We start from the raw sequence: 26,314 nt of genomic DNA, 5'->3' as shown, positions 1-26,314 counted from the left end.
TTTGTTTTTCTCTTTCTGACTTACTTCACTCTGTATAACAGACTCTAGATGACCATTGACTTTCTTCTTGTAAGAGCCTGTTTAAATCTCTTGCACATTTTCAACTGGGTTGTCTGTCTTTTTCTTTCCAATTTGCAACTCTTTATATATTCTGGATAGAAACATTTTTGTGATCATACGTATTGCAAATATCTTCTGCTCTATGACTGGCCTTTTTACTTTCTTAATGGTATCTTTTGATTAATAGAAATTCTTAGCTTCACTGTAATCAAATATATCCAATTTTTCCTCAAGGAAAATATTGGATAGAAGATATTCTCCTATGGTATCTTCTAAAAGCTTCATTGTTTTTCCTTTCATGTTAAATCTATAATATACCAGAATTGCTTTTGACATATAGTGTGAGAGAGTGTTTGTTTTTTATTTAGATAGCCAATTGTTCCAGCACTTTTAAATTTTATTTTATTTTTACAAACTAAAGAGGAAATTTTATTTACTTAGGTAACATTGGTTTATAACATTATATAAGTTTCATGTGTACATTATGTTTATACTTCTTTTTTTTTTACATCTTTATTGGAGTATAATTGCTTTACAATGTTGTGTTAGCTTCTGCTGTACAACAAAGTGAATCAGCTATATGCATACATATATCCCCTCCCTCCTGAGCCTCCCACCCACCCTCCCTATCCTACCGTCTAGGTCGTCACACAGCACTGAGCTGATCTCTCTGCCAGCACTTTTATTTTTAAAAAGACCATCCTTTTCCCACTACTCTGCAGTGCTTCCCTTGCCATATATCAAATGTACACATGTGATGGGATCTGTTTCAAGGTTCTTTATTCTGTTTCACTGATTTATTTGTATGCCAATATCACAGTCTTCATTTCTAAAACTGATAATAAGTCTGTATATCTCACAGACCAAACTTTCCCTCTTTGTCCTTCTTTTTCAATAATGCCTTGGCCCTTTGTATTTCCACATAAATTTTAGAATCTTAAATTTCACCAAAATAAAAACTTATTGGAATTTTGATAGAATTATATTGACTCTAAATGTCAATTTGGGGAGAATTTACACCTCTCAAATTCTGAGTCTTCTAATCCTTGAATATGGTATACCTTGCCATTTATTAAGGTCTTTTATTTATTTATTTTATTTATTTATCTTTGGCTGCGTTGCGTCTCCGTTGCTGCACACGGCTTTCTCTAGTTGTGGCGAGCGGGGGCTACTCTTTGTTGCAGTGCGAGGGCTTCTCATTGCGGTGGCTTCTCTTGTTGTGGAACATGGGCTCTAGGTGCGCGGACTTCAGTATTTGTGGTGCACGGGCTCAGCAGTCGTGGCTCGTGGGCTCTAGAGCTCAGGCTCAGTAGTAATTGTGGCGCACGGGCTTAGTTGTTCCACGGCCACGTGGGATCTTCCTGAACCAGGGCTTGAACCCGTGTCCCCTGCGTTGGTAGGCGAGTTCTTAACCACTGTGCCACCAGGGAAGTCCCTATTAAGGTCTTTTTTTTTCTCTCTCCATAATATTTTGTAGGTTTTGATCTTGAGGTCTTGCACATTTTTTATTAGATTTATTCCTAGATACTTGATTTTTTTTTGTTTTTACCTATTGTAAATGCTAACTGCTATTTTAACTTCATTTTCTAACTGTTTTGGGGCTAGAATAAAAGCATTTATTAATCAAAACAGCACTTGCATATGTGAGCAACAGTTGTGAAATGAGGAGGGGCACTGGGAAGATTTTTATAATGCTCTTCTAACAGAAACCCCACGAGCACTCTTCTAAAGCCATCTTAAATAAATTTTCTACTACTATTACTACCAATAATAATAATGATGATGATGAAAAATATCTTTGATATGAATAATTGAATTTTTGCCAATATTTTGTAAAGACTAAATAAAAGATTTTGGGGAAGATTTACAAAATACAAACTGAGCAAAAAATAGTGTACTTGCAACACGAATGCATCCTCAAGAGAAATTCCCTCCCTTCCTTCCAACTTCCAACCAGATCATATCCCTAAGTTGCCTTTTATATAAAAATTCCAGAGCAGTGACTGCATCTGAGAATATCTATTGCCTGAAGGATGAAATAAAATTCATGTTAGTGTCATATTCTTTTATCACCACCTTTTTTTCCCCTCAAATTAATACTTACAAAGTGCCATGTTGCCACCTGGAATTTAGTGTTGCAGAGAAGAATGAGATCATACCATTTCACAGCCATCAGTTTGGTAAAAACACAAAGGTCTTGGAAAACCAAGTATTGGAAATGAAAAGTGATGGGTGGGAGTGTCACCAGGTTCATCCAACTTAGAGAGTGACTGGCACTCTCTGAGAGAGCTGAAGATGGGTCTTCTGACTCTGGAGCTCAAGCTCTCAGCAGCTCTCCTCTTCGCTACTGGAGGACGGGGTCTGCCTGGAGCAGGCAAGAGCTTCTCTGACTTGCTCATCTCTTTTCTGCAGGTTCGGGCCCTAGTAGCTGACTTTTCCATCATTTTCTCCATCCTGCTGTTCTGTGGAATTGATGCCTGTTTTGGCCTGGCAACCCCCAAGCTGCTCGTGCCCAGCGTCATCAAGGTTTGCCCAGGGCCCCTGCTCTGTGCATTCTCTCCGCCTGCCCACCAGCTGCAGATCCTTTCCCCTCTATGCTGATCAAATTTTTATGTGCTCAGCCAAGTGACCACGTGTGTTCTCTGTATGCTCCACCCTTCCCACACGGCCTGCTAGGGGCGGTCCTTTGAGATAGTGGTTTGGGGATATATCCACGATGAACTCCTGCTGTGTAGCCACAGGATGGGGAAGGTGCTAGAATCTACTCTCCAGCCCAGCTGAAGCCCCTTGATTTCCACTTACAGGTTTACAATTCCCTCACTCATGGCAGTCTACAAGTTGGGCCATCTGTTGAAAATGGTCCTTTAAAACAGTGATCCTCGGGAGTTCCCTGGTGGCCTAGTAGTTAGGATTCTGGGCGTTCACTGCCATGGTTCATTCCCTGGTGGGGGAACTGAGATCCCGCAAGCCACGTGGCGATGCCAAAAACAAAAAACAAAACAAAACAGTGATCCTCAAAGTGTGGTCCCCAGACTAGCATCTCGCCCTCATCTGGGAACTTGTTAGAAATGCAAATTATCAGCCCCACTCAAAACCCATGGAATCAGAAAGTCTGGGGGTGGGGTTCAGGGCTTTGAATTTAACAAGCCCTCCAGGAGATTCTGGGGCCTGCTTAAGTTTGGGAACCACTGCTTCAGAATTTCCCATTAGTCTAGAGTTGGTGCCACTTGCTTGTAGCTCCGCTTGAGCCCTGCTCCCTCACAAGGAGCTCCACCTGTCTAAACTGGACTGGGAGGTACAGGTTCTAGAATTGACCCTCCCTGCCTTTGAGGGCTTGACCTTTGCAATATTATTTCAGCTTAAACATCTCATAAAACTCACGTTGGCCTTGAAATTTAAAGTACTTCTTTCTCTGAAGTAAACAAAAGATAAACCTCAGCCCAGCTCCTGCACAGATAATCCTTTATTCTTAATATGCAAGTCTAAATTAATGTTCGGTGTTTTACAGACAATTCTATAACCTCCCCAGACAGATGACTCAGAGAAGAGACAGAAAGCATCAGGCACTGGGCCCATCATTTTCTTTTTTCTTGCTGTTGGGCCTCATTTCCATTTCTTGTTAACATATTTTGCAATTAGTGACCACAAGCTCTCTACCAATGCCCCCTGACTCTGCACCTCCCCATTTCCCAAACAAGCCCATGGCGGCTGCAACAAATCATCTCCTTTGTTCTGTAGACACCACGCCCTTCCCAAGTCTGTGCCTCCGGGGTCTCTTTAAAGTTGCAGGTGCCTAATGTCTTTAAGGGATAAGATTGCACTTGAAAAGTACCCCAGGTGTGGGAATAGCGGAAAGTCTGGGAGAGCGGACCAGACAACAAGTGCACCGGGACAAGGGAGAGAGAAAAGGGCCTTCTCCTTTGCTCTGCTCAGCCCACGCGGCCTGATCGAGGCTGGTTCGTGGCCCCCTTTGGGAAGAACCCGTGGTGGGTGTACCTGGTAAGCATCCTGCCCGCCCTGCTGGTGACCATCCTGATCTTCATGGACCAGCAGATCACGGCCGTCATAGTCAACCGGAAGGAGAACAAGCTGAGGGTAAGGCTGGTGCTAGGAGGAGGGGCACAATCTCTTTCTTTCCACAGAGTCAGAAGGAATGAAGGAGGGAGGAGGTGCTTCTTTCAAAATGTTGGGCCATTTGTGAAGCAAAATATGAAGGCAGAAGACTGGAGTTCCGGGGGTGGGGAGAATATGACCTCCAGATGTGGGTAAGGCCAGAAGGGCCAGCGGGGAGGCTCCAAGGGCCAGGACCAAGCCCAGGATGGGCCGCTGGGTGCGGCTCCTTGCTTCTCCCAAAGTGACCCTCCCGCTCTGTCTCCTGACAGTGAAGTTGGGAGTCTGAAGAGATCCTAACAAGGGGATTTTGACCCAGAACCATAAGGCAGAGGGGCGTCCTTAGCCTTCCTGGCCCCGCCAACTGTCCTCCCTGCCTCTGAGTCTGAGGAGACAGACTACTCTCTCCCCCATCCCAATCTGGATCACTCTAGGCTTGGTCTAGGCCTGCCCCACCTGGGACCCCTCATTAGGGAATTATAGAGATATTGGGCTGCTGGGTAGGAGACCTTCTTCCCAAGGACCCAAACCCAGGGCCTCTCCAAGCCTGAACACCCCTCTCCTCCCTTACCTGCATCAGTTCCCTGGTTCACCAAACCCTGGGGTTGGTGAGGCCTGGTCACCTTAGGGTGGCAGTCCTCTCAGAGTACTGTATAGAAGCCCCCGGGGAGCCCTCAAAGCGTGTTCCACAAAATGGCTGCCTTGGGAGAGTTCTGTCTCCCCCACCCCACCCCAACAGGTGGTTGGGAACAGGCTCGCTAGACAGCGTCCTCCTCCCACTGCCCCTGCAGAAGGCCGCCGGCTACCATCTGGACCTGCTCTGGGTGGGCATCCTCATGGCTCTCTGCTCCTTCATGGGGCTCCCCTGGTACGTGGCTGCCACAGTCATCTCCATTGCCCACATCGACAGCCTCAGGATGGAGACGGAGACCAGCGCCCCTGGGGAGCAGCCGCAGTTCCTGGGGGTCAGGTAGGTGGGGGTCAGGGCCCGAGGACCACCTGGGCAGGAGTGGGCAGATTGGGGGCAGTGGGGAGGAAGCAGGTTTTTCTTACCATCAAGGCGTTAGGGTGAATAGGGCCCCTTCTCTAACAACCCAGGAACCACAGGGATAGGAGTGATAGCCCTGAAGGGAGGGAAGAGGGAGATGAAAAGTCAGTTTTAAGCGGTGCTTTTTTCTTAATAGATTCCAGTCAGTACACCCCAGGCCCTACACATGCTCTCACCTCTCACCTGTATAGCTGCTCAGGGGTTCCCACAGAGCCCCTTCTGACCTGACTCTTTGTTTCCTCTTCAAGACTCCCTAGCCATGCCGTCCCCCAAATCCCCCAAAGCAGGGTTCGGGTCCTGCTCAATGTCCATTCCTCCAGAAAGCCTTTCCAGGACCACTCCCACCCCCTGGGCTGTGGCCCATGGCCTGTCACTTCCGTTCCTTCACTCGCCCCTCCTCTCATGCGAATGTTTCAGGCAGGGAAGCGCATCTTCCACCCCTTAGGACCTCTGGGGTGAGCCCACATCAGACCCTGGCATTCTCATACACGGCTGTCCTAAGAGCTTCTCCTCACTACCTCGGAATTCCTGGGCCGCCCAGGCGGCCCTGAGCAAGGTTCCTATGGTCAGGGCAGGGTCCCCTCCCCAAACCCTGAGCCCCAGATGGCTGGGCCTGAGCAATCTGCCCCAGAGCCCCAGGCTTCCCCTGGACTTGTGCCTGGGTCTGAGCACTCCAGAAAACATACCTGCCCTCCAGCCCCTGACACCTGCTCTGCCAGCAGCCAGACCCCCTTCCCCTAAATCCTCATCAGTCATGCCCCACAAGCATGGGATCTTATTATAATCAAAGGGCAGAGATAATAAGCACTTCATATCCCACTTCATCCTCACAACAGCCCCTGAGGTGCATGCCATTAGTTATGTTCTACTAATGCTGAAGACATTTAGGGCCTTGCCTGATGCCACACAGCTAGTAAGTGTCAGAGCCAGGATTCAACCCAAGTTGGTCTGGCTCAAGCACCCCCTGTTAGCCACTGCACTGGATAACCTCCTGAACACCCCTACAAATGCCCTCACCTCAGTCGGATTCCCTCTCTTCCCATGTGCTGGGCAGCTGGTCCTCAGGTCACTGGTTTACTCTCTGGAATGGGGCAGCAAGGCAGAGGCCAGAGCCTCAGACACAACCTTCAAGTGCCCACAGAGGGCTGGAATGGTCATGGAGCATCTCCCAATCCACCCTGACCATGTGTTCTTTTCTGCCAGGGAACAGAGAGTGACCGGCACCATTGTCTTCATCCTGACAGGGATCTCTGTCTTCCTGGCTCCCATCCTGCAGGTGAGGCTCTGCACCCTCTGCTAGGGCCCTGTCCACCTGAGAAGGCACTGATCCGATGCCTCAGAGGGGGGAACAGCCCCCCTACAAGGCCCCTAAAAAGGCAGGATCCTATTAGGCCAGACATGTTTCATCATTATTACTGTTTTCTGTAATGTTGCGTCCTTTATTATCAGCACCAGGCCATCCTCACTGCTCTTTCCCACCCCTCCCAGGGTCCACCCTCATCTTTCTGAAGGACCCTTCCCACAGACATATCTGCCAATTTCCATCCTTGCTTAAATCAGTAGCTTCTCAAGCTGGTTGTGTTTCCACGTTGTAGTTTATGGCCTCCTTGCTCACCTATTTCCTGAAGTTTAAAACTTGCAGGGGGGGAGGGAGGCTTCTGTCGTTATTCTTGGGGCCTGTTTTCTGCTCCTCTGTCTTGCATGTCTTGGGCGCATAAGTGACTTTTCCCCACACTGTTAGAAGCTCCTCTTGCTCATGTCCTTCCAGATCAGCTGGAAGAGATGATAGCAATGGGGTGTACATTTGGAGCATGGGTCCCCCAGAAAGGCTTTCCATTCCAGCCACTCACCTGTTGTATTAGTCTGCTCTGGGTGCCATAACAAAAGGCCACAAGCTGGGTGGCTTAAACAAGAGACATTTATGTTCTAGAAGTAGATCATGGTCTTTCCTCATGTGTGCACGTCTGTGTCCTATGTAATGTGTCCTGTGTCTCTTCTTATAAGAGCCAGTCGTATTGAATTAGGCTTCACCCATATGACTTACTTTTACCTTAATTACCTCTTTAAAGGACCTATCTCCAAATTCAGTCACATTCTGAGGTACTAGAGGTTAAGTAACATGAATTTGCCGGGGCGGGGGTGTGGGGGGTAGTTAAGGCGCAATGGTTCTTTGGCAGCCTCTCCGCAAAAGTAGATATTCCCTGGCCGTTTAAAACACTCTTTTAAATAAACAAAATGCCTGCCCCCCACCCCCGTATGTAATCTGTTTCCTGCAAAATGGAAACATCCATTAAAAAAATACTCAACCTCAAACCTGTTTGGTTGTGCCCAGCACCAGTTCTCCAGCCAGAAATATTTTCCATTGTAAACAAATCAATTAACATCATGGTTCTTTAGTCTTTGTTTTTTTACAAGCTTACCGCGAATGAGCTTGTAAAAAGATATTCAAAGGGAAAAATAGCTGCAAAAGATTGGGTGACTACAACTTAGCTTAATTCAAGAAAGGAAAGCCTTCTGAAGGCATTAAGGGAAAGGGCCACTGACAGATCATGTCGCGGAGTCTTAACCACTGCGCCACCAGGGAAGTCCCCTGCTGCAATTTTCGGCACAAATGTTGTAACTTCCAAGCTGTAGACTGTATTTCTGTATTAATTTATGCATCTTATAAAAACAAATGGCAGGGGCTTCCCTGGTGGTGCAGTGGTTAAGAATCCACCTGCCAATGCAGGGGACACGGGTTCGAGCCCTGGTCTGGGAAGTATCCCACATGCCGCGGAGCAACTAAGCCCGTGTGCCACAACTACTGAAGCCTGCGTGCGTAGAGCCCGTGCTCCACAGTAAGAGAAGCCACAGCAATGAGAAGCCCAAGCACTGCAATGAAGAGTAGCCCCCACGCACCGCAACTAGAGAAAGCCCGCCTGCAGCAACGAAGACCCAAAGCAACCAAAAATAAATAAATAATTTTTTTTTTAATAAATAAATTATTATTATTATTATTTTTGCAGTCCAGTGGTTAGTTAGGACTTGGCACTTTCACTGCAGTGGCCCGGGTTTGATCCCTGCTCAGGGAACTAAGATCCTGTAAGTCTCCCAGCACAGCCAAAAAAAACCTAAATGGGCTCTATAAATAGGATAAGATGCCAGATATGGGGAAATATTCATTATTGCTTTGACTGTCATGAAAAAGTTTTTATGGGGTTTATTATAGCTCCAAATGCTCTGATATTGTCTTTGCATTCAATCACAAAAGGATATGAAAAATTTGCCTGCTCGTGTTCTTTTACAGTGAGAGGAAAAATATATATAATCATTTTATTTAACCACTAATCTATTTGATAAGTTTTATAGCATGGAAGACATCTAGATTTTTATTGATCATAAGATTTAAGATTTCTGATTTGATTGTATCAAGGTATATATCAAGGCTTTCAAAACTGTTAGGTGATTAAAGCATTATGACTAACTGACACCAGTACTAAATATTAGATTGATTTTAGGTAAAGGAGAGATATTTGGTATAGCCAGTTAAAGAAAAATACAACTTAATCCAGATCTGAATTCTTAGATTTAATCCCAGAATTTATTTCCAATTAAGAAAATTTTCCATAAAACTTGTTTAACTTTTTGCAACTGTAAGTTTGCCTAGTTCTGTCAAATTAGGCATAGCCAAGTACTAGACTCATAGAGAACTTACACTAGAGAGCTGTCTACCCAAGACCATACTTTAGTTGAAATTTTTAATTCTTATTTATGTAGCCAACAGAAGAGAGTTCCCCCTGATGCTACAAATTCAGGGGGTGCAAGTTGGATCCTAGTTACTAGTGGTTTATTTTTATTAATTTTTCTGTATCACTTATTAACTTCACCTATTTTTGTACCAGTTCCTCCAGTAGAGTTCTGTTCCAGGGCTTCTCAAATTTTAATGTGTATTCAGAACTAGAATAAAAAATTTCACAGTTTGTATGGAAACACAAAAGATGCCGAATAGCCAAAGCAATCTTGAGAAAGAAAAACGGAGCTGGAGGAATCAGGCTCCCAGACTTCAGACCATACTACAAAGCTGCAGTAATCAAGACAGTATGGTACTGGCACAAAAACAGAAATATAGATCAATGGAACAGGATAGAAAGCCCAGACATAAACCCACGCACATATGGTCACCTAATCTTTGATAAAGAAGGCAAGAATATACAATGGAGAAAAGACAGCCTCTTCAATAAGTGGTGCTGGGAAAACTGGACAGCTACATGTAAAAGAATGAAATGAGAACACTCCCTAACGCCATAAACAAAAATAAACTCAAAATGGATTAAAGACCTAAATGTAAGGCCAGACACTATCAAACTCTTAGAGGAAAACATAGGCAGAACACTCTATGACATAAATCACAGCAAGATCCTTTTTGACCCAGCTCCTAGAGAAATGGAAATAAAAACAAAAATAAACAAATGGGACCTAATGAAACGTAAAAGCTTTTGCACAGCAAAGGAAACCATAAACAAGACGAAAAGACAACCCTCAGAATGGAAGAAAATACTTGCAAATGAAGCAACTGACAAAGGATTAATCTCCAAAATTTACAAGCAGCTCATGCAGCTCAATAACAAAAAAACAAACAACCCAATCCAAAAATGGGCAGAAGACCTAAATAGACATTTCTCCAAAGAAGATATACAGATTGCCAACAAACACCTGAAAGAATGCTCAACAGCATTAATCATTAGAGAAATGCAAATCAAAACTGCAACGAGATATCATCTCACACCAGTCAGAACGGCCATCATCAAAAAATCTACAAACAATAAATGCTGGAGAGGGTGTGGAGAAAAGGGAACCCTCTTGCACTGTTGGTGGGAATGTAAATTGATACAGCCACTATGGAGAACAGTATGGAGGTTCCTTAAAAACTAAAAATAGGACTACCATACGACCCAGCAATCCCACTACTGGGCATATACCCTGAGAAAACCGTAATTCAAAAAGTCATGTACCACAGTGTTCATTGCAGCTCTATTTACAATAGCCAGGACATGGAAGCAACCTAAATGTCCATCCACAGGTGAATGGATAAAGAAGATGTGGCACATATATACAATGGAATATTACTCAGCCATAAAAAGAAACGAAACTGAGTTATTTGTAGTGAGGTGGATGGACCTAGAGTATGTCATACAGAGTGAAGTAAGTGAGAAAGAGAAAAACAAATACCATATGCTAACACATATATATGGAATCTAAAAAGAAAAAAAAAAGAAAAAATGGTCATGAAGAACCCAGGGGCAAGACGGGAATAAAGACGTAGACCTACTAGAGAATGGACTTGAGGACACGGGGAGGGGGAAGGGTAAGCTGGGACAAAGTGAGAGAGTGTAAAATAGATAGCTAGTGGGAAGCAGTCGCATAGCACCGGGAGATCAGCTCGGTGCTTTGTGACCAGCTAGAAGGGTGGGATAGGGAGGGTGGGAGGGAGACGAAAGAGGGAGGAGACATGGGGATATATGTATATGTATAACTGATTCACTTTGTTATAAAGCAGAAACTAACACACCATTGTAAAGCAATTATACTCCAATAAAAATGTTTAAAAAAATTTTAATGTGTATTAAAAATCACCTGGGAATCTTGTTAAATGAAGATACTGACTCAGTAGGTCTGGGGGGGGGGCGCCAAATTTTGCATTTTTTTAAAAAAACATTAATTTATTTATTTGGCTGTGCCAGGTCTTAGTTGCGGCACTCGGGATCTTTAGTTGAAGCACGCAGGATCTAGTTCCCTGACCAGGGATCAAACCTGAGCCCCCTGCATTGGGAGCATGGAGTCTTAACCATTGGACCACCAGGGAAGTCCCCCAAATTCTGCATTTTTAACAAACTCACCAATGGTACCAAATCATGCTGGTCCAAAGGTCACAATTTGAGCAGCAAGGAACAAAATCACCCCTCTCTCTGTATCACCTCTCTCCGTATCAATGGATGTTTAGACTGATATTAGATACAGTGATGTTTATTAGAGGATCAGTGATAATGTTGCAGGAAGGGGGACCCCTTCCAGGGCCCAAGAGTGGGCTCTTGTCTAACACGCGGAAATGAATTGTCTGAGGAGGTACACGTGCTGACAAAGCAAGAGACTTTATTGGGAAGGGGCGCCCGGGCAGAGAGCAGCAGGGTAAGGGAACCCAGGAGAACTGCTCTGCCACATAAAGTCTCAGGTTTTATGGTGATTGGGTTAGTTTCCGGGTTGTCTCTGGTCAATCATTCTGACTCAGGGAACTTCTTGGTGGCACGCGCGTCGCTCAGCCAAGATGATTCCAGTGAGGATTCTGGGAGATTGGTAGGACATATGGATTGGCGTCTCCTCTCTCCTTTGAACTTTCCCGAATTCTTCCTGTTGGTGGTAGCTTATTAGTTCCTCGTTCCTTACCAGGACCTCCTGTCGTAAGATGACTCATGCGAGTGGCTACTATCTTGCCTGGCCAGGGCGGGCGGCTTCGGTCAGTGTTTCCCCTAACAATAATCTTCAGTCCTTCCATCACCAATTTGCAAATATTTGGTTATCTTGCCAAATGAGGGCACTGAGGGATGAAGTGACCATGTATCTGATGGGCAGCATAAATGGCTTACACACTCAGTTCTGCAGATTCTCAGTTCATCCCAAGCCCCAAAGGTTTTTTGTTTGTTTTGTTTCCGTTTTTGCTTGCAACTCACCACAGCTCATTAAGACTGTGGATCACTGTGTTCTGCCTCAGAGGAACTCCTGACCGTGTGGAAGTGCCCCCTCTGGTCCCCATGTTGTTCTCATGATCTCAGCCTCAAATTATATGGGAAGGCTGTGATGTCCTTATGTTTATAGGCCTGTGATCCTTGTTCATTGCTTTAGCAGGTGGTATAAAGCTGACACCAGAGGCACCTTTTTGCCACTTGACTGTGTCACTAATATTTGAAAAGGGCCTTTCCCTGGAGATCCAAGAAAGATTTGCACTGATTAATCTAGAATTCTAGATCACAGCACTATCACTTGTGATGTCATGGGCCATTGGGATTTTCTGAGAAAGCTGCTTCAGCCTGCAAATGACAAGACTGGAGACAATTTCCTAGGCTTGATAATGAGGTGACTTGATAATCAGTCACTGGTAACTATAAACTAAGACAACTCAGTTTGATGTGGTTTTCACACTCATTAGGGTGAAAGGGAAGTTTGTTTTTTTTGTTTTTTTAAATTTATTTTTGGCTGTGTTGGGTCTTCGTTTCTGTGCGAGGGCTTTCTCTAGTTGCGGTGAGCGGGGGCCACTCTTCATCACGGTGCGCGGGCCTCTCACTATTGCGGCCTCTCTTGTTACGGAGCACAGGCTCCAGATGCGCAGGCTCAGTAGTTGTGGCTCACGGGCCCAGTTGCTCCGTGGCATGTGGGATCTTCCCAGACCAGGGCTCAAACCCATGTCCCCTGCATTGGCAGGCAGATTCTCAACCACTGCACCACCAGGGAAGCCCCGAAAGGGAAGTTTTAAGCCATCTTAAATTTGTGTTGTTACAGATTATAGCTTGGTCTTTTTTTAAAAATTAATTAATTTATTTATTTTTGGCTGCGTTGGGTCTTCATTGCTGCGTGTGGGCTTTCTCTAGTTGTGGCAAGCAGGGGCTACTCTTTGTTGCAGTGAGCAGGCTTCAGTAGTTGTGGCTCATGAGCTCTAGAGCGCAGGCTCAGTAGTTGTGGCACAGGGGCTCAGTTGCTCTGCGGCATGTGGGATCTTCCCGGACCAGGGCTCGAACCCACGTCCCCTGCATTGGCAGGCGGATTCTTAACCACTGCCCCACCAGGGTAGCCCCTATAGCTTAGTCTTTTATTTAAGATTTTATTTCTCTGTTAATTGCTCCCACACTTTGAGGCTGATTAGTACAGATTTTTTTTTTTGTTTATTTTCCCATTATAGGTTATTACAAGATATCGAATATTGTTCCCTGTGTTATACTGTAAATCCTTGTTGTTTATTGTATATATAGTAGTGTGTATCTGTTAATCCCATATTCCTTAACTTATTCCTCCCCCTCCCTCTCTCTTTTGGTAACCATAAGTTTATTTTCTTTGTGAGTCTGTTTCTGTTTTGTTTTGCTTTTTTAAAAGTAGATTTATTTATTTACTTATTTATTTGGTTGCACCGGGTCTTAGTCGCAGCAGGCATGATCTTTATTTTAATTTTTTTAATATGAATTTTAAAAAATAAATTTATTTATTTATTTATGACTGCATTGGCTCTTCATTGCTGTGCGCGGGCTTTCTCTAGTTGTGGCGAGCAAGGGCTACTCTTTGTTGCAGTGCACGGGCTTCTCATTGTGGTGGCTTCTCTTGTTGTGGAGCATGGGCTCTAGGTTTGTGGGCTTCAGTAGTTGTGGCTCGCAAGCTCTGGACCACAGTCTCAGTAGTTGTGGCATATGGGCTTAGTTGCTCCATGGCATGTGGGATCTTCCAGGCCCAGGGCTCAAACATGTCCCCTGCATTGACAGATGGATTCTTAACCACTGCGCCACCAGGGAAGTCCCAGGTGTGCTCTTTACTTGCGGCTCACAGGCTCCTTAGTTGTGGCTTGTGAACTCTTAGTTGCAGCATGCATGCAGGATCTAGTTCCCTGACCAGGGATCAAACCCTGGGCCCCCTGCATTGGGAGCATGGAGTCTTAACCACTGCACCACCAGGGAAGTCCCTGTTTCTATTTTGTATAAAGATTCATTTGTATGATTTTTTAGATTCCACATATGTGATATCATAAAATATTTGTCTTTCTCTGTCTGACTTAGTATGATATTCTCTAGGTCCATCCATGTTGCTACAAATGGCAATATTTCATTTTTTATGGCTGTGTAATAGAATAATATTCCATTTTGTATATATATATATATCTTATTAAAACAATAGTCTGTTGATGGGTTGAAATTTTTACCTTATTTCATAATTAGGCAAAAACTTCATAAGCCATGTACAAATGGAATGATGCAATGGGCCCAGATTTCCTTTCTTTAAATTCAAGTGTTGTAGTTTAAGGTTTATAGCACATGGGTCCAAATCATGCTTTGTGTTTAAAAAATGAACACAGCCTAATTTATTTCAAACGAGAGGTTATTGATTTGTTTGGATTTGCCAACATTCTTAAATGGCTTCTGAAAGTTGGATACAGTACTTTGTGTTCTCGCAAGTGCTCAGCACAGCAGCCCTGGGAGCGAGCAGAGCAGCCTTGCTCGCAGTGGTGAGCCACGGGTGCAGGTAAAGGGAAGGATGAAGGAAACAAAGACTCAGCTTGGAGGGACATACCTCAAAAGTCTTCTAAAGAGTCACAATGATGATTGTAGAACAGTATGAGTGACATGACCCAACTTTTGAAAAAGCCAACAAACTACCTGTGAGCATGATGGGAAGGAGAGATACCCACCAAACCATCAGCAGTTTGTTGTCAGCCAGTAGGGGTTACTTCATACACTTGTGTTGATTCTTTTTTACCTGATCGTATATGATGCACGAGCTTTGTTCATCAGCTGGTACTCCCCACTCATTAGTAGGTCAGCTCATCAAAGGTTCCCAGCCCCCTGCAAGCTGAGCAATGCAGTTTGGTGGGGGGGGAGCCTTAGGTGGCACTGGAGGTGGGAAGGGGCTGGCAGGAATGAGCAGTCTGTGGAGATTTGCCGTGTTCCAGAAGGTATATCTTCAGCCAGACCACATGGCTTCTGCAAGGCCTAAAGGGGGTGGGGGTGGGGGGACCAGGCTGGGAGAGCAACTGTCCACTGGGCTAGAGAAGAGGGCAGGAGAGCCCCAGAGACCATCTCCTTCCCCAGTGACACTCTGGCTCCAGATCTGCTAGCAGACACTTCATTCCTCCAAACATCCAGCTCCTTCACCACTTGGAGAAAGCCGAGGCTGACCAGGCTGCTTCTGTGGCTCAGCAGACACGGTCATCCTGAACAGGGTGGCCAGTAGCCTGCCTTGGGCGGAGGCCAGTCCAGAGCTCTGCTTCCCTCTCTCATTTCAGTACATCCCTTTGCCAGTGCTGTATGGAGTCTTCCTCTACATGGGTGTGGCCTCCCTGAATGGCATCCAGGTAAGGCTCTCCCCTTAGGTCCTCTAATCCTCATTTTACAGATGAGAAAACTGAGGCTCAGAATTCAAAACCCAGATCGAGCTGACTCCTATGAGCATTTCACTACACCTCTCTCTTCTTTAAGGCAATTTGCACAGAAGAAAACATTTTGTTTTGTTTTGTTCTTTATTTACCATGATACACCAGACGTCTTGGATAGCTTGTGTTGCTGTTAAGTTGCATTTTCCTTGAGTGTGGGCAGTGTTTACTGGGGCCAGCGCCAGGGCTGTAGCCCTCACCAAGGGCTCAGCACTCCCCCAGCATAAGATCTCATTGTACATCCTCCTAGACCTCCAGTCCCCTTCCTTTGCATCCTTAAGGCCTGACCAGGGGTTCCCCTCTATGAGACCCCACTGCAGCACCCATTTCACCAGACCCAAGCCCCCAGCAGGGCCACCAGGGTCCCCCTGGCCTGGCTGAGCCTCCCTCTGTCCTCACCAGTTCTGGGATCGCTGCAAACTCTTCCTGATGCCGGCCAAGCACCAGCCGGACCATGCCTTCCTGCGGCACGTGCCCCTGCGCCGGATCCACCTCTTCACCCTGGTGCAGATACTGTGCTTGGCTGTGCTCTGGATCCTCAAGTCTACGATGGCCGCCATCATCTTCCCAGTCATGGTAAGATGAGCGCAGGCTTCCCCGTCGTGTTCAGCAGATTCAGCCGGGGAAGGTGTCCAGGGGGAGACCCACCCTAGCCTTCTCCTCCACAGTGGCCTGATTCTCTCGGGGTCACAAAGGCAGGCACTGATGAAGATTCGGGTTGTGACTCCAGGCCAAGTAGAGCTGGGGTGCGGGGTGTGTGTGGTGGAATGGAGAGGAGAGAGGGGGAGGGAAGCTGTATGAGGTGGGTGGATGCTGTAGTGACAGCCCAGATGCCCGCCTCCACCCAGCTCAGGTCAGGGCGGCTCAGTGAGAATGCAAAAGCCAACCAACTTCCCCAACTCTGGGGTGCGATGGAGAAGCTGGGCAAATTCAACAAGGAGACTGAGTTCCCCACTGCCAAAATTCAAACCAAGTGCAGAAGTAGATCTACACTAAATATAATTCTTCACGCTTCAATATAACTGAATTTGAAAAGATAAATGGGGGGATGGGATGGGGAGAGCTAGAAATAGAGATTTAGAACTTCAAAGTCCAATGTCATTAACATGTCATTGTTTGGAGAAGCTGGGGAAAGTATGTGAGCATTCTTTGACTATTCTTGAAATTGTGTAAGTTTGAAATTATTCCAAAATTAAAAGTGAAAAGAAGAAAAGCCAAACATGTTGCATCTGGCACCTAGATCGCCCATGGAGGGCAGTGGCCTCTGTCCCTGCTGGGGCATGGGGAATGGGAGGGGGGACTGTGGGCTAATGCTTGGGGGAAGCCCTAGGTGGGCCCTAAAGCCTGCAGGGCTGGATTAGGGACCAAAGTGAGGACACAGAGTAGGATTTGAAATATCCTGGCAGGGTTCTGAGTCAGTGATTCTTGATCCTGGCTGCTCATAAGAGTCACTTGGAAGCTTTTTAAACGCACATGCGCCCAGGCCTCAGCCCAAATCAATTAAGTCAGAATCTCTTAGAGAAACCCAGGCATTGGTATTTATAGTAAGTCTACAGGTAAGCATAAATGTGCAGCCAAGGTTGAAAACTACCACTCCAGGGAAAGTGAAATGGATCCTCCCCAACAGTGCCCTCATGGGTTTCAGAGGTGAGGAGGGGAAAGGATCGTCACAATTGGCATGTACTGAGTGCTATTTCATTTAGTCCATACCTTCGCTAAAGAACTACCATTTTATAGACTGGAAAACTGAGGCTCAGAGAGCATGTGTGAGTGACTCAAGTCACACAACCAGGAAGGAGCAGAGCCAAGATTCACACCTTCCCCCATATTGATACTTTTTAACTTACATGCAGTAAAATTGACTCTGCCATTCTATGAGTTTTGACAAAACACAGAGTAGCGATTCCACCACCATAGTCCTGATACAGAGCAGTTCCATCACCTCTAAAATTCTGTGTTGTCCCTATGTAGACAGCCCTTCTTCCTACCCTTGCCCTTAGCAACCATGCTCTGTTTTCAGAGCCAGGAATTTTAAAAACCAGGTCTGACCAACTCCCGAGCTCTGCTTGCTCCCAAGACACAAGGTCAGTGAGGACCCAGTGTTAAATCCGGCTGGATGGTTTTCTCCCTGACCTCATCTAATGGCTAGTTCTTGGTGGTGAAAGGACAATATTCATAACTAGCTACTTGGACCCATTGCATTTATTAGAAGGTCAGTGTTTAATCTTCTCCAAAGAGCACATGTTTTGCCCTTGTTTATCCTGAACAGAACCAAACTTTCTAGACCTTCCTTTAAAAATTCTAGATATGCCAGTATACTTTATTCAGTTTGTTAGCAGAGAGATTGGCAGCTCTCAGAAATGGGGGCATGGGGACAGTTGGTCTCAAAGTATAATCCCTGAATCAGCGGCATCAACATCTCCCGGCAATCTTGTTAGAGATGCAAATCTCAGGCCCCACCCCAGACCTTCTGAGTCAGAAACTCACCCAGCACCTAGCAGTGTGGGTATTAACAGCCTGCCAGGTGATTTGATCTAAGCTCAAGTCTGAGAACCACTAATCTAAAGAATAACTGTAGTTCTCCACCCATGGTCCCCATCTGGCTCCCCCGCTCAGCTGTCACAGGCTCTGTGCCTCTGGGTCACTGGTAGGCATCGCCACTCAACTGAGGAGAGGCTGGACGAGAGGAACCAAGATGGGTGGGAGGTGAACAATGGTTTGGGGGAGCTTTGAGAATGTTCCAAAGATACCAGAAGAAGTCCCTGAACATAGCTGAGTGAGGGAGAAAAAAAATTGTGCCCAAGTTTGGGGCCTTGAGCCCATGGTTTTCTCTGAACTCTCACCACAGATCCTGGGCCTCATCATCGTTCGAAGGCTTCTGGACCTCATCTTCTCCCAGCATGATTTGGCCTGGATTGACAACATCCTTCCAGAGAAGGAGAAAAAGGAGGCAGATAAGAAGAAAAGGAAAGGGGCCCATGAGCACAGTGACGAGGAGGTGGGGAGGATGTGAGGCCTGGGCTGATGGGAGGGATCAAGAGACCCTCCCTCCACCTCTGCCATGGCCAGGGTGGGGTGGCTTCTCAGGTAGCCAGGAGCGATTGCCTGGGCCCAGTGTCAGTCTGGTGTGCTGAGATCATGTCTATTCATGTGAATACCCTCAGGGTAGGCCAGAGTGAATGAGCCCTCTCATCCAGGGAAAAGTCAGTTGGCCATGCCTATTTTCCCCCATTCCTGTGGGCTCTTGGGGCCATTACAACAGCAGTGTAGGTCCCTGAGGGGACAGGGCAGAAGACTTGGCTCCATCATGGAGGAGGTTATGAGGACTGACCTCCAAAGAACAGAGCAGGCCCAGGGGGAGGGGTCTAATAGGGACTCATTAGTAGACTGGACTCCTGGGCAAGTGGGAGGACTGGTGACAAGCCTTGCTTGGGCCTGTCCGTAGGGTCCTGGGCAGAGAGGTGGGGGAAGACGCACGTGGCCTCCTGAAAGGAGGGTGACTACATTCCCCAGATGCCTGGGACCACTCAGTCTCAGCTGCCCCATCTGCCCCTCTCTTCTCCCATGCTTCCTCCCCATCTCACCTCAAAACACTCAGGGAGTCAACAGACAAGAAGCCAGTCCAGAACTTATAGTAAATCACAAAATGTAGTGAAAAAGATTGTCTAGTTCAAGTGTTCATTACAGATGGTGAAACTGTCCCCCAAAAGGGAAGTGACTCACCCAAGATGGATGTATAGGCTAAATGTCTAGGAGGGAACTAAGAAAACCATTCCGACTTTGAATCTGATCATTTCCAACATACTAAGCTGCCCATGTCCTTCCTAACACCATGCCTGGCTCCCATTCTCCCAATTTGACCCAAACCCACATCCCTGCCTCCACTGTGAACTGTTCTCCTAGCAATCTTGCCTTTTGCAGATCAAAGCTGCTCATAGGCAAGCCTTTGCTGACTGATTGGTGACGACTAAACCATCTTCTGATGGTAGTGATAGGCCAAAATTCCCCTGGTCCTTAATTACTGTCCTCTTCCCAGAACGTAAGAGGTCCATAATCCCCATTCACATGTTTTTCATTGATGATTTTTTTTGGACATGCTGCACAGCTTGCAGGATCTCAGTTCCCTGACCAGGGAATTGAACCTGGGCCACAGCAGTGAAAGCCCAGAATCCTAACCATTAGGCCACCAGGGAACTCCCCCTTGTTGATGATTTAGACGATTTGCAAAGTTAGGTTCTGAGAACAAAGAAACTGAGAGTCTAAGTGCCTTTTAAAGACAAGTATTATTCTTTCACTGATTCATTCAATAAATATTTGAGTGGCTACCACATGCCAGGAACTATTTCAGGGGTGGGAAAAAGCATCTCTGGTTTATATGATATATTCAATGGAAAAACGGGATTCAATTTACATAAATTCATTTTATACACGTCTTCAGCTACTGTGTGAGGTTCACTCCCAAGTGACTGGTTACCAAGACAGTTGAAACTGTTCTGATGAGTAACATTCCTGCAAGAGTTCTGTCCTTTCTAGTGTCCTCAGTGGGCCCCAGGGTAATTGCAGCACCCACTGTCTAGTCTGGATATGAAGAGGATGGTGGTTTGCACACTGTGGACGCATGTATTTTCCATCTTGGCAAGAAAGCCAACACTGTTGTATTGGTGGTATTTATCAGCTTTTCCCACTGTTTCTCTCCAGCCCCAGTTCCCTCCTCCCTCAGTTATAAAGATTCCCATGGAAAGTGTCCAATCAGATCCCCAAAATGGTATCCACTGCGTTGCCAGTAAGTAAAACACATGGTGTCTCTCCCTTCCTACTTACTACTAATCTTCCACCTCTTCCTCAAGGAACTTTCATCTCTAACTCAGATCTATTGGTCTTAGATACTAAAGGACTCCTGTGCTAGGCAGAGTTCAAAAAGAACTGGGCTACAAGAACTGGAACTCCAACCATATGGAAGCCCCAAATCAAACCATGTAGACTTCAGTGATCAATCTATCTTCATTAGTTTAGGCAAACCCCCTCTTTCCTTCCTTACCCCTAGTGCCCTCAGATGCCTGCGGCACCGTCTTGCCCCCTCTTGCATTGTTTCAGACTGCGTTGATCCAAACACGACCTGCTGAGCCTCTCATGTTTGCCAGTGGTTGTTGAAGTGATTGAGAGCTCAAAGCCAAGCTGAGTTGTCCCCTTTAGGAAAACAAGTAGCATCACACTGGGATTTTTTTTTTTTTTTTTTTTTTTTTTCTTTTTTTTTTTTTCACACTGGGATTATAAATTAGTCAAGGTCCTAGTGGTTGAGCTGTGATTCTGTATGAATCACAAGCACCTTCCGCATGTTGAAAGGAAACTTGCCTGGGAAGGATCAGATGCGGCTTATGAAGATCTTGGGGGATTTTATTGCTGCCTTTACCCGCTTCCAGCCTCAGTTTCCTATTAGTGGATAGTCTTGTCATCAACACAACTCAGTCTATCCTGGGAGTAGTCTGAAAGATGCCAACATGGGTCCTGACCCTGGTGCTCCTAAGGGCTTGCCGCTTTCCCCAAAGGCCCATACTGGGGATCCTGCCAGCCCCCACAAGGGCCCTTCAAGGAAGGGCTTCCCATTACATTCTCTTCCAGAAGTACGTCTTCCTTTTGAATTTCTCATGCCCTTCCCCCTTCTCATTTGTATACCTCCATCACCTTTCTTCATTCTTCCCTGGCCCTCGCCATGCCTCCCACTCATCTCTGGGTGAAGGAATAACTGAACCAGAAGCCACCTATCTCTGTGAGGCCCCTGTATTCCTCTTGTGTAGTACTGGCCACGGGGTTAGAGAATAGAAAGGAGAAGAAATGGGTGAGGGAAGCACTGGAGAAAGAGGGTATTCTCCAGAATAGTTCTCAAACCTGATCCACATCTGACACTTTAATTTTCCTGCCAGGACAAAGATCTTCCAGTTGGAGTTACTCACTCTGATTCTTCCTTCAGTGATTCAGAACTCGACCGAAGGTAACAGCCATGAGATAAGACTCTCTGAGTGTTAGATAAGAGCCTAAGCAATGGCTTTGAAAGCGGAGGGACTAGGATTTCCTGGGCTACCCAGTGTCTCAGTAAAAGGCATTTGCTGGTCCACCACAGGACACAAAGGCACAGACCTGATTACTGAGTGTCAAGTAACAAATCTGTCCTCTTATTGACATAATATGATTACAACACACAAAGGTACTGAACTTTAGAAAAGGAAATTATTACAAAATGTTAAGTAGAATGAAAATTGAAAGTAAATATTGAAAAAAGAAAACAGAAACTAGACGTGATTTAAGTATATATTATTAAAAGCCAGGATAAACGAACTCTAAGGATCAAAACACCAAGCACTCTAATACTCTGTGGAGTAAAATAACAGCATGGTTAATATGCAAAGGTCAGAAAGGGTATCGAGGAAAGCTAACTAAATATCAATGATCAAGTGGAGATAAAAACAGTCAAGAAAGGATTCAAGGCCCAGGTTCCAGGAACTCCCATGCCAACCATGTGATTCCTTGCTGTTCTTAATGAGAAGCCACCCTCAGAAAAGGTGGGACTACTTGATGACTGAAAACAAGGGGGGATCAAAAACAGAAAAGAGGAATTCAGAGGCAAGAAAGTCTGCCTCAGTCATTACTAGGGAAGATGGTAGGGGCAGTCCCACTCCTAGTGTGCCCTAAGCTGGACAAGAGTCACTGTGCTACATCTGACAGTAAAAGCATGGGCTACCCCAAGACTAGAGCTAGCTGGCTCCAGATGGAGATGGGACTCACCTGAGAGATTTTAGGAAACATGTATAGGATCTTCTGAGTTATATGTCAAAGCTGTTATCACATTGCCATGATGAGAAGAGATTTATCACCAGTATAAGCCTCCCTAAGCAGCAGGCCCAAGACTACTGTGTCGCATGTCCAAATGACATCTCTGCCTGCCTTCTCATCCCACCTCCCCAGTCAGGGCTCCTATGCCCTTAATGCCACAGATCTTTATAAATAAATGTGTTAAGAGAAAAGCACTGTCTATCTTATTTTCATTTTAAGGTAGCCTACACAAAATTAAATCTCTAATTGCTCTAATTTCAGTTAATGGAGAGAGAATTTGGACCAGGATAGGATATTTCCGAAAACCTGTTAAAGTACACAAAGCAGGGGACAAGGTCAGAAATGCAGAAAATTTCATAACTAGTGATGGCACCTCCCAACTATGCTGGTGTTTTACTGAATCTATGAAAGTACATAGAAGTAAAGACAACTAAATAGCAGGATTCCATTTCAGTGAGGAAAAAACTCAGCAACATGATCTAGTTTAACAAAGATTAAGCATCCATGATCTACCAGGCACGATGCTTAACCTCTGGGAATATAGAAAGAGAGGCATGTGTACCACATGCCAAGAACAGAGCACACATAAGAGAAAGGACAGGCATCTAAGGGAGGAATCTGCCTTACCCAGAGAATCTGGGAACAATAAATAGGAGTCTTCCAGATCTACAGAGTAAAAGAAAAAAGAGAGAAAAGAAGGCACTGCAGGTATTGAGAAAAGGCCTGAAATACCACACAGACACAGGGCAAAGAACCCAGGATGGACGGGGCAAACAGCAAGCAGGCAGAAGTTTGAGCAGAGAAGGCTCTTGTCTCGCCAGGCTAAGGAGCTTGAATTCTCTCCTTTGACCAGTGGGGAACCACAGTCAGGTTCACGATCCAAAAAGTTCACTTTGGCAGCAATGTGAAAAATAGGTTGAAAAAGGGTGAGACCAGTAACTGTGACAGCTGAAGGCCAAGCAGATAGGATACTGCTAGTTCCTGTGATGTGTTAAGAGTTCAAAAGCAAAAAGACAGAACTATTTGCACTAGAACCCTGTTCTGGGGGATAGCATTAAAATACACCAAATCCTAGATAAATCATTCTTCCCTCTTCTTTTTCTCATTCAGCATCACCCTGCACTTCAAAATCTCCTGTCCAGCTTCACCTGCCTTCAGCTACTCACAGAGCCCAGTCTTCATGGTGCCACAGGTGAAGATAGAGATGGAGCCAGACTGTGACTTCACAGACATGGAAAGATACAGAAGAGAAGCTGACAGCGAGACCACCCTCTAGGAGGACGGACGGGGCACAGAGTGAGGGCCTGGTTTAGTCTTCACTGTGAGGGTCTGGGCCAAAACCCTTCACTTTTCCAAACCTGTTTCCTATTTACCAAACAGAGGGAGTCATTCTGCTTGATAGAAAACTGGGGAGCTGCTGATGAAAAGTACTACTTACGTGCAAAGCCCTCTACTTCCCTCTGTAGTTATGAAAATAACTAAAGCTAAATGTTACACCTTATTTTAAAATGCAGTCCAGCATAGAAATTATAACATTTCTTTTGAAATGAAAAAATGCTTTCTCTCAAAACTGTAGCTAAGATAAAGGGGCACTAGTTAATTTTTATTTAAAACAAATATCAGTTAAGATTTTTTTTTTAAAGCTGAGATTTTAAATTATCTAGATGGTCTTAAAACAACTTAAAATACTCATGCTTTAAGAGACCAAGGTTGGAAAATTTGTTTTGCAATTTTGCATATTAAGAAATGCTAAAAAGGACCTCTTATCTCTCCATCCAATTCAGTTTTCTAAGGGTCATATGACAAGTTTGAACTATCTGCATTATGAGCCTTGTTCCAGCACAGAAGTGTGACTGGGGCTTTTCCAGATTGAAAGCTATTTCTAAAAGTCTGGTAATGAAAGAACCAACATGTTTGAGTGGATATTTTAAAAACAAAATAGTTCCTGTTAAAATGAAATCTCAAATCACATGGCAAATCAACAAAATGATCCTTTAAATTAGTATCACTGGTTTTTCAAGCCCAGAATCACATTTCATTATGCATTTGGGTAGGTCTTTCCTGCAAGTTTTCAATGGCCTGATTCCCAAAGTCAAACTTGCATTCACATGAATATTGCATATTAGGCAGGGCTAATGTGAAATTTTGGAAAGTTAAAACTCTGTAATACTAGTCAGACTAGTACTTTAAAGGAATAATTAGAAACAAATTGGGTAGATTTAAAACCCGTTAATAGTGAAGCAAACTCTTTTCCTCATGAAACTTAAGATCAGTCTTCTTATCTTTAAGTCACATTTAACAAACACCAACCGTGTTTATTTACCACCTACTGTGTGCCTGAGAGCCACAATGCATCTGACATTTACCTTCTCCAAAAAAACTGTGGATTTGAATCTTGAGTAAATCACTTTGGTTACGGTTACCACATTTACTCAAGATGACAAATGCAGGTGCTTTTTCTTTATCCCTTTCTATTTTTTAAAGACAAATGACACTAGGTCATTAACCACCTTGAGTACAGGGACAGTTAATTGCCTCTGTAATCCCCAGAGCCAGTACAGTGCCTGGTCCATAGAAAGCTCTCAGTGTTTATTAAATGAAATCTCAGAACTCCCTTCCAAGTATACTGCCATGAGGTAAAGCTCTAAACCTCCACCACTTCTACTGAGGGCAGCAGAATTACTTAGCTGCTCACTAATCCAGAACCATTGCCTGAGTTTAAGTATAAATTCTTTGTCTTCATCTGCACCAGTTCTGGGAGAGCTAACAATCTACCCTTAACATTTCAGTTTTAAAAACTGGCTGATTTCCAATAGCACTTTGTCCAAATTGAATTGTAGAAATGTTGTGGATTCAGGAGTAAATGTGCTTGATTAATCAAACAAGCTGGAAAACTAGAATGTTAATTTTTTGTTGTTGTAAACTGATCACCGTAATTTTCACATTGCCTGTCATTTGCATTTTGTACACACACACACACACACACACACATACACACGAACATTTTAATTTCCATAGCTTTTAATAGGTTGACATATTGGTACTTCTCCATGCAGTAACAATAACTTGTAACTACAGTTCAATAAAACTTAATTCTGTCTGCTCATCTTGCTCCATGTTTAATAATTTGGGTGAGTCAGCAGGCATGGCTTATGTACAGGAACTACACCTCACTTGCAAAAATATCTCTAGCAACTATCACCCCTCTTCATCTCCAGAAAACTATCAAAAGCATAAAGGCGACGGGCTTCCCTGGTGGCGCAGTAGGTGAGAGTCTGCCTGCCAATGCAGGGGACACGGGTTCGATCCCTGGTCCGGGAAGATCCCACATGCTGTGGAGCCACTAAGCCTGTGCGCCACAACTGCTGAGCCTGTGCTCTAGAGCCCGTGAGCCACAACTGCTGAGCCCGCATGCCACAACTACTGAAGCCCGTGCTCCACAACAAGAGAAGCCACCGCAATGAGAAGCCCACTCACTGCAATGAAGAGTAGCCCCCACTCGCCGCAACTAGAGAAAGCGCGCACAGCAACGAAGACCCAACACAGCCAAAAACAAATAAATAAAATAAATAAATGTATATAAAAAAGCATAAAGGCAGCAGATGAACAAGGAGGGGAGAAGGTCAGCTCTGCATTGTTCTCCTTCCTCTCTCTGCCTCAAGCTGCCTGGAACAGGAGTTGCTTCTGCCTGCATGAAAGCCAAATATCCAGCCCTTGAGCAGAATACACCGGACCTATCCTCGCTGCAAATGTGCCACAGCAAATACCTTTCAATCTGTGCAATCAAACTAATGCTTTAAACACACACACACAGACACACGAAAAAAATTTATATATATGTGTGGGGCAGGGGGGCTTGGCAAAGCACATCAAGAAGTCCTGTGTAAACTGAACATATGGTTTAGAAAATAATCAGAACAAGACTAACCACTTAAATGAATCTTACAGATTAAACTCCTGGCTTGGCACGACCTTTTGGGATGTAAGATTAAAAGGACTAGGCTGGTTTCTCCACAGCTCTTTAAACCAATTTGTTTAAGGCATCGGATTGGGTATTACCAAATATAGGAATATTTAGGTTGATTACATCCAATGAGAAAAATTAGGTC

At 45.0% G+C, this 26,314-nt stretch overlaps 1 protein-coding gene across 4 annotated transcripts in view; it reads left to right on the top strand.

The window, feature by feature from the left end:
• SLC4A5 (solute carrier family 4 member 5) overlaps positions 1-25,309 on the top strand; it is a 126,789-nt gene extending 101,480 nt beyond the window's left edge. For 3 of the 4 annotated variants that reach the window (XM_036873620.1, XM_036873621.1, XM_036873619.1), the window contains 9 exons: positions 2,473-2,586; positions 3,994-4,155; positions 4,962-5,140; positions 6,422-6,494; positions 15,231-15,299; positions 15,780-15,953; positions 18,226-18,375; positions 21,299-21,366; positions 23,316-25,309. In XM_036873620.1, coding sequence (XP_036729515.1) covers positions 2,473-2,586; positions 3,994-4,155; positions 4,962-5,140; positions 6,422-6,494; positions 15,231-15,299; positions 15,780-15,953; positions 18,226-18,375; positions 21,299-21,366; positions 23,316-23,481 — 1,155 coding nt within the window. In that variant the 3' untranslated portion in view covers positions 23,482-25,309. Of the gene's footprint in view, positions 1-2,472; positions 2,587-3,993; positions 4,156-4,961; positions 5,141-6,421; positions 6,495-15,230; positions 15,300-15,779; positions 15,954-18,225; positions 18,376-20,075; positions 20,161-21,298; positions 21,367-23,315 lie in introns of all 4 variants that reach the window. The other variant, XM_036873622.1, reaches the window with a different exon arrangement.
• Positions 25,310-26,314: the final 1,005 nt, after the last annotated feature.

The sequence above is a fragment of the Balaenoptera musculus genome, chromosome 13 (genome assembly GCF_009873245.2).
Source record: "Balaenoptera musculus isolate JJ_BM4_2016_0621 chromosome 13, mBalMus1.pri.v3, whole genome shotgun sequence".
NCBI classification, from domain to species: Eukaryota; Metazoa; Chordata; class Mammalia; order Artiodactyla; family Balaenopteridae; genus Balaenoptera; species Balaenoptera musculus.
This window is presented reverse-complemented; position numbering and strand designations above follow the sequence as displayed.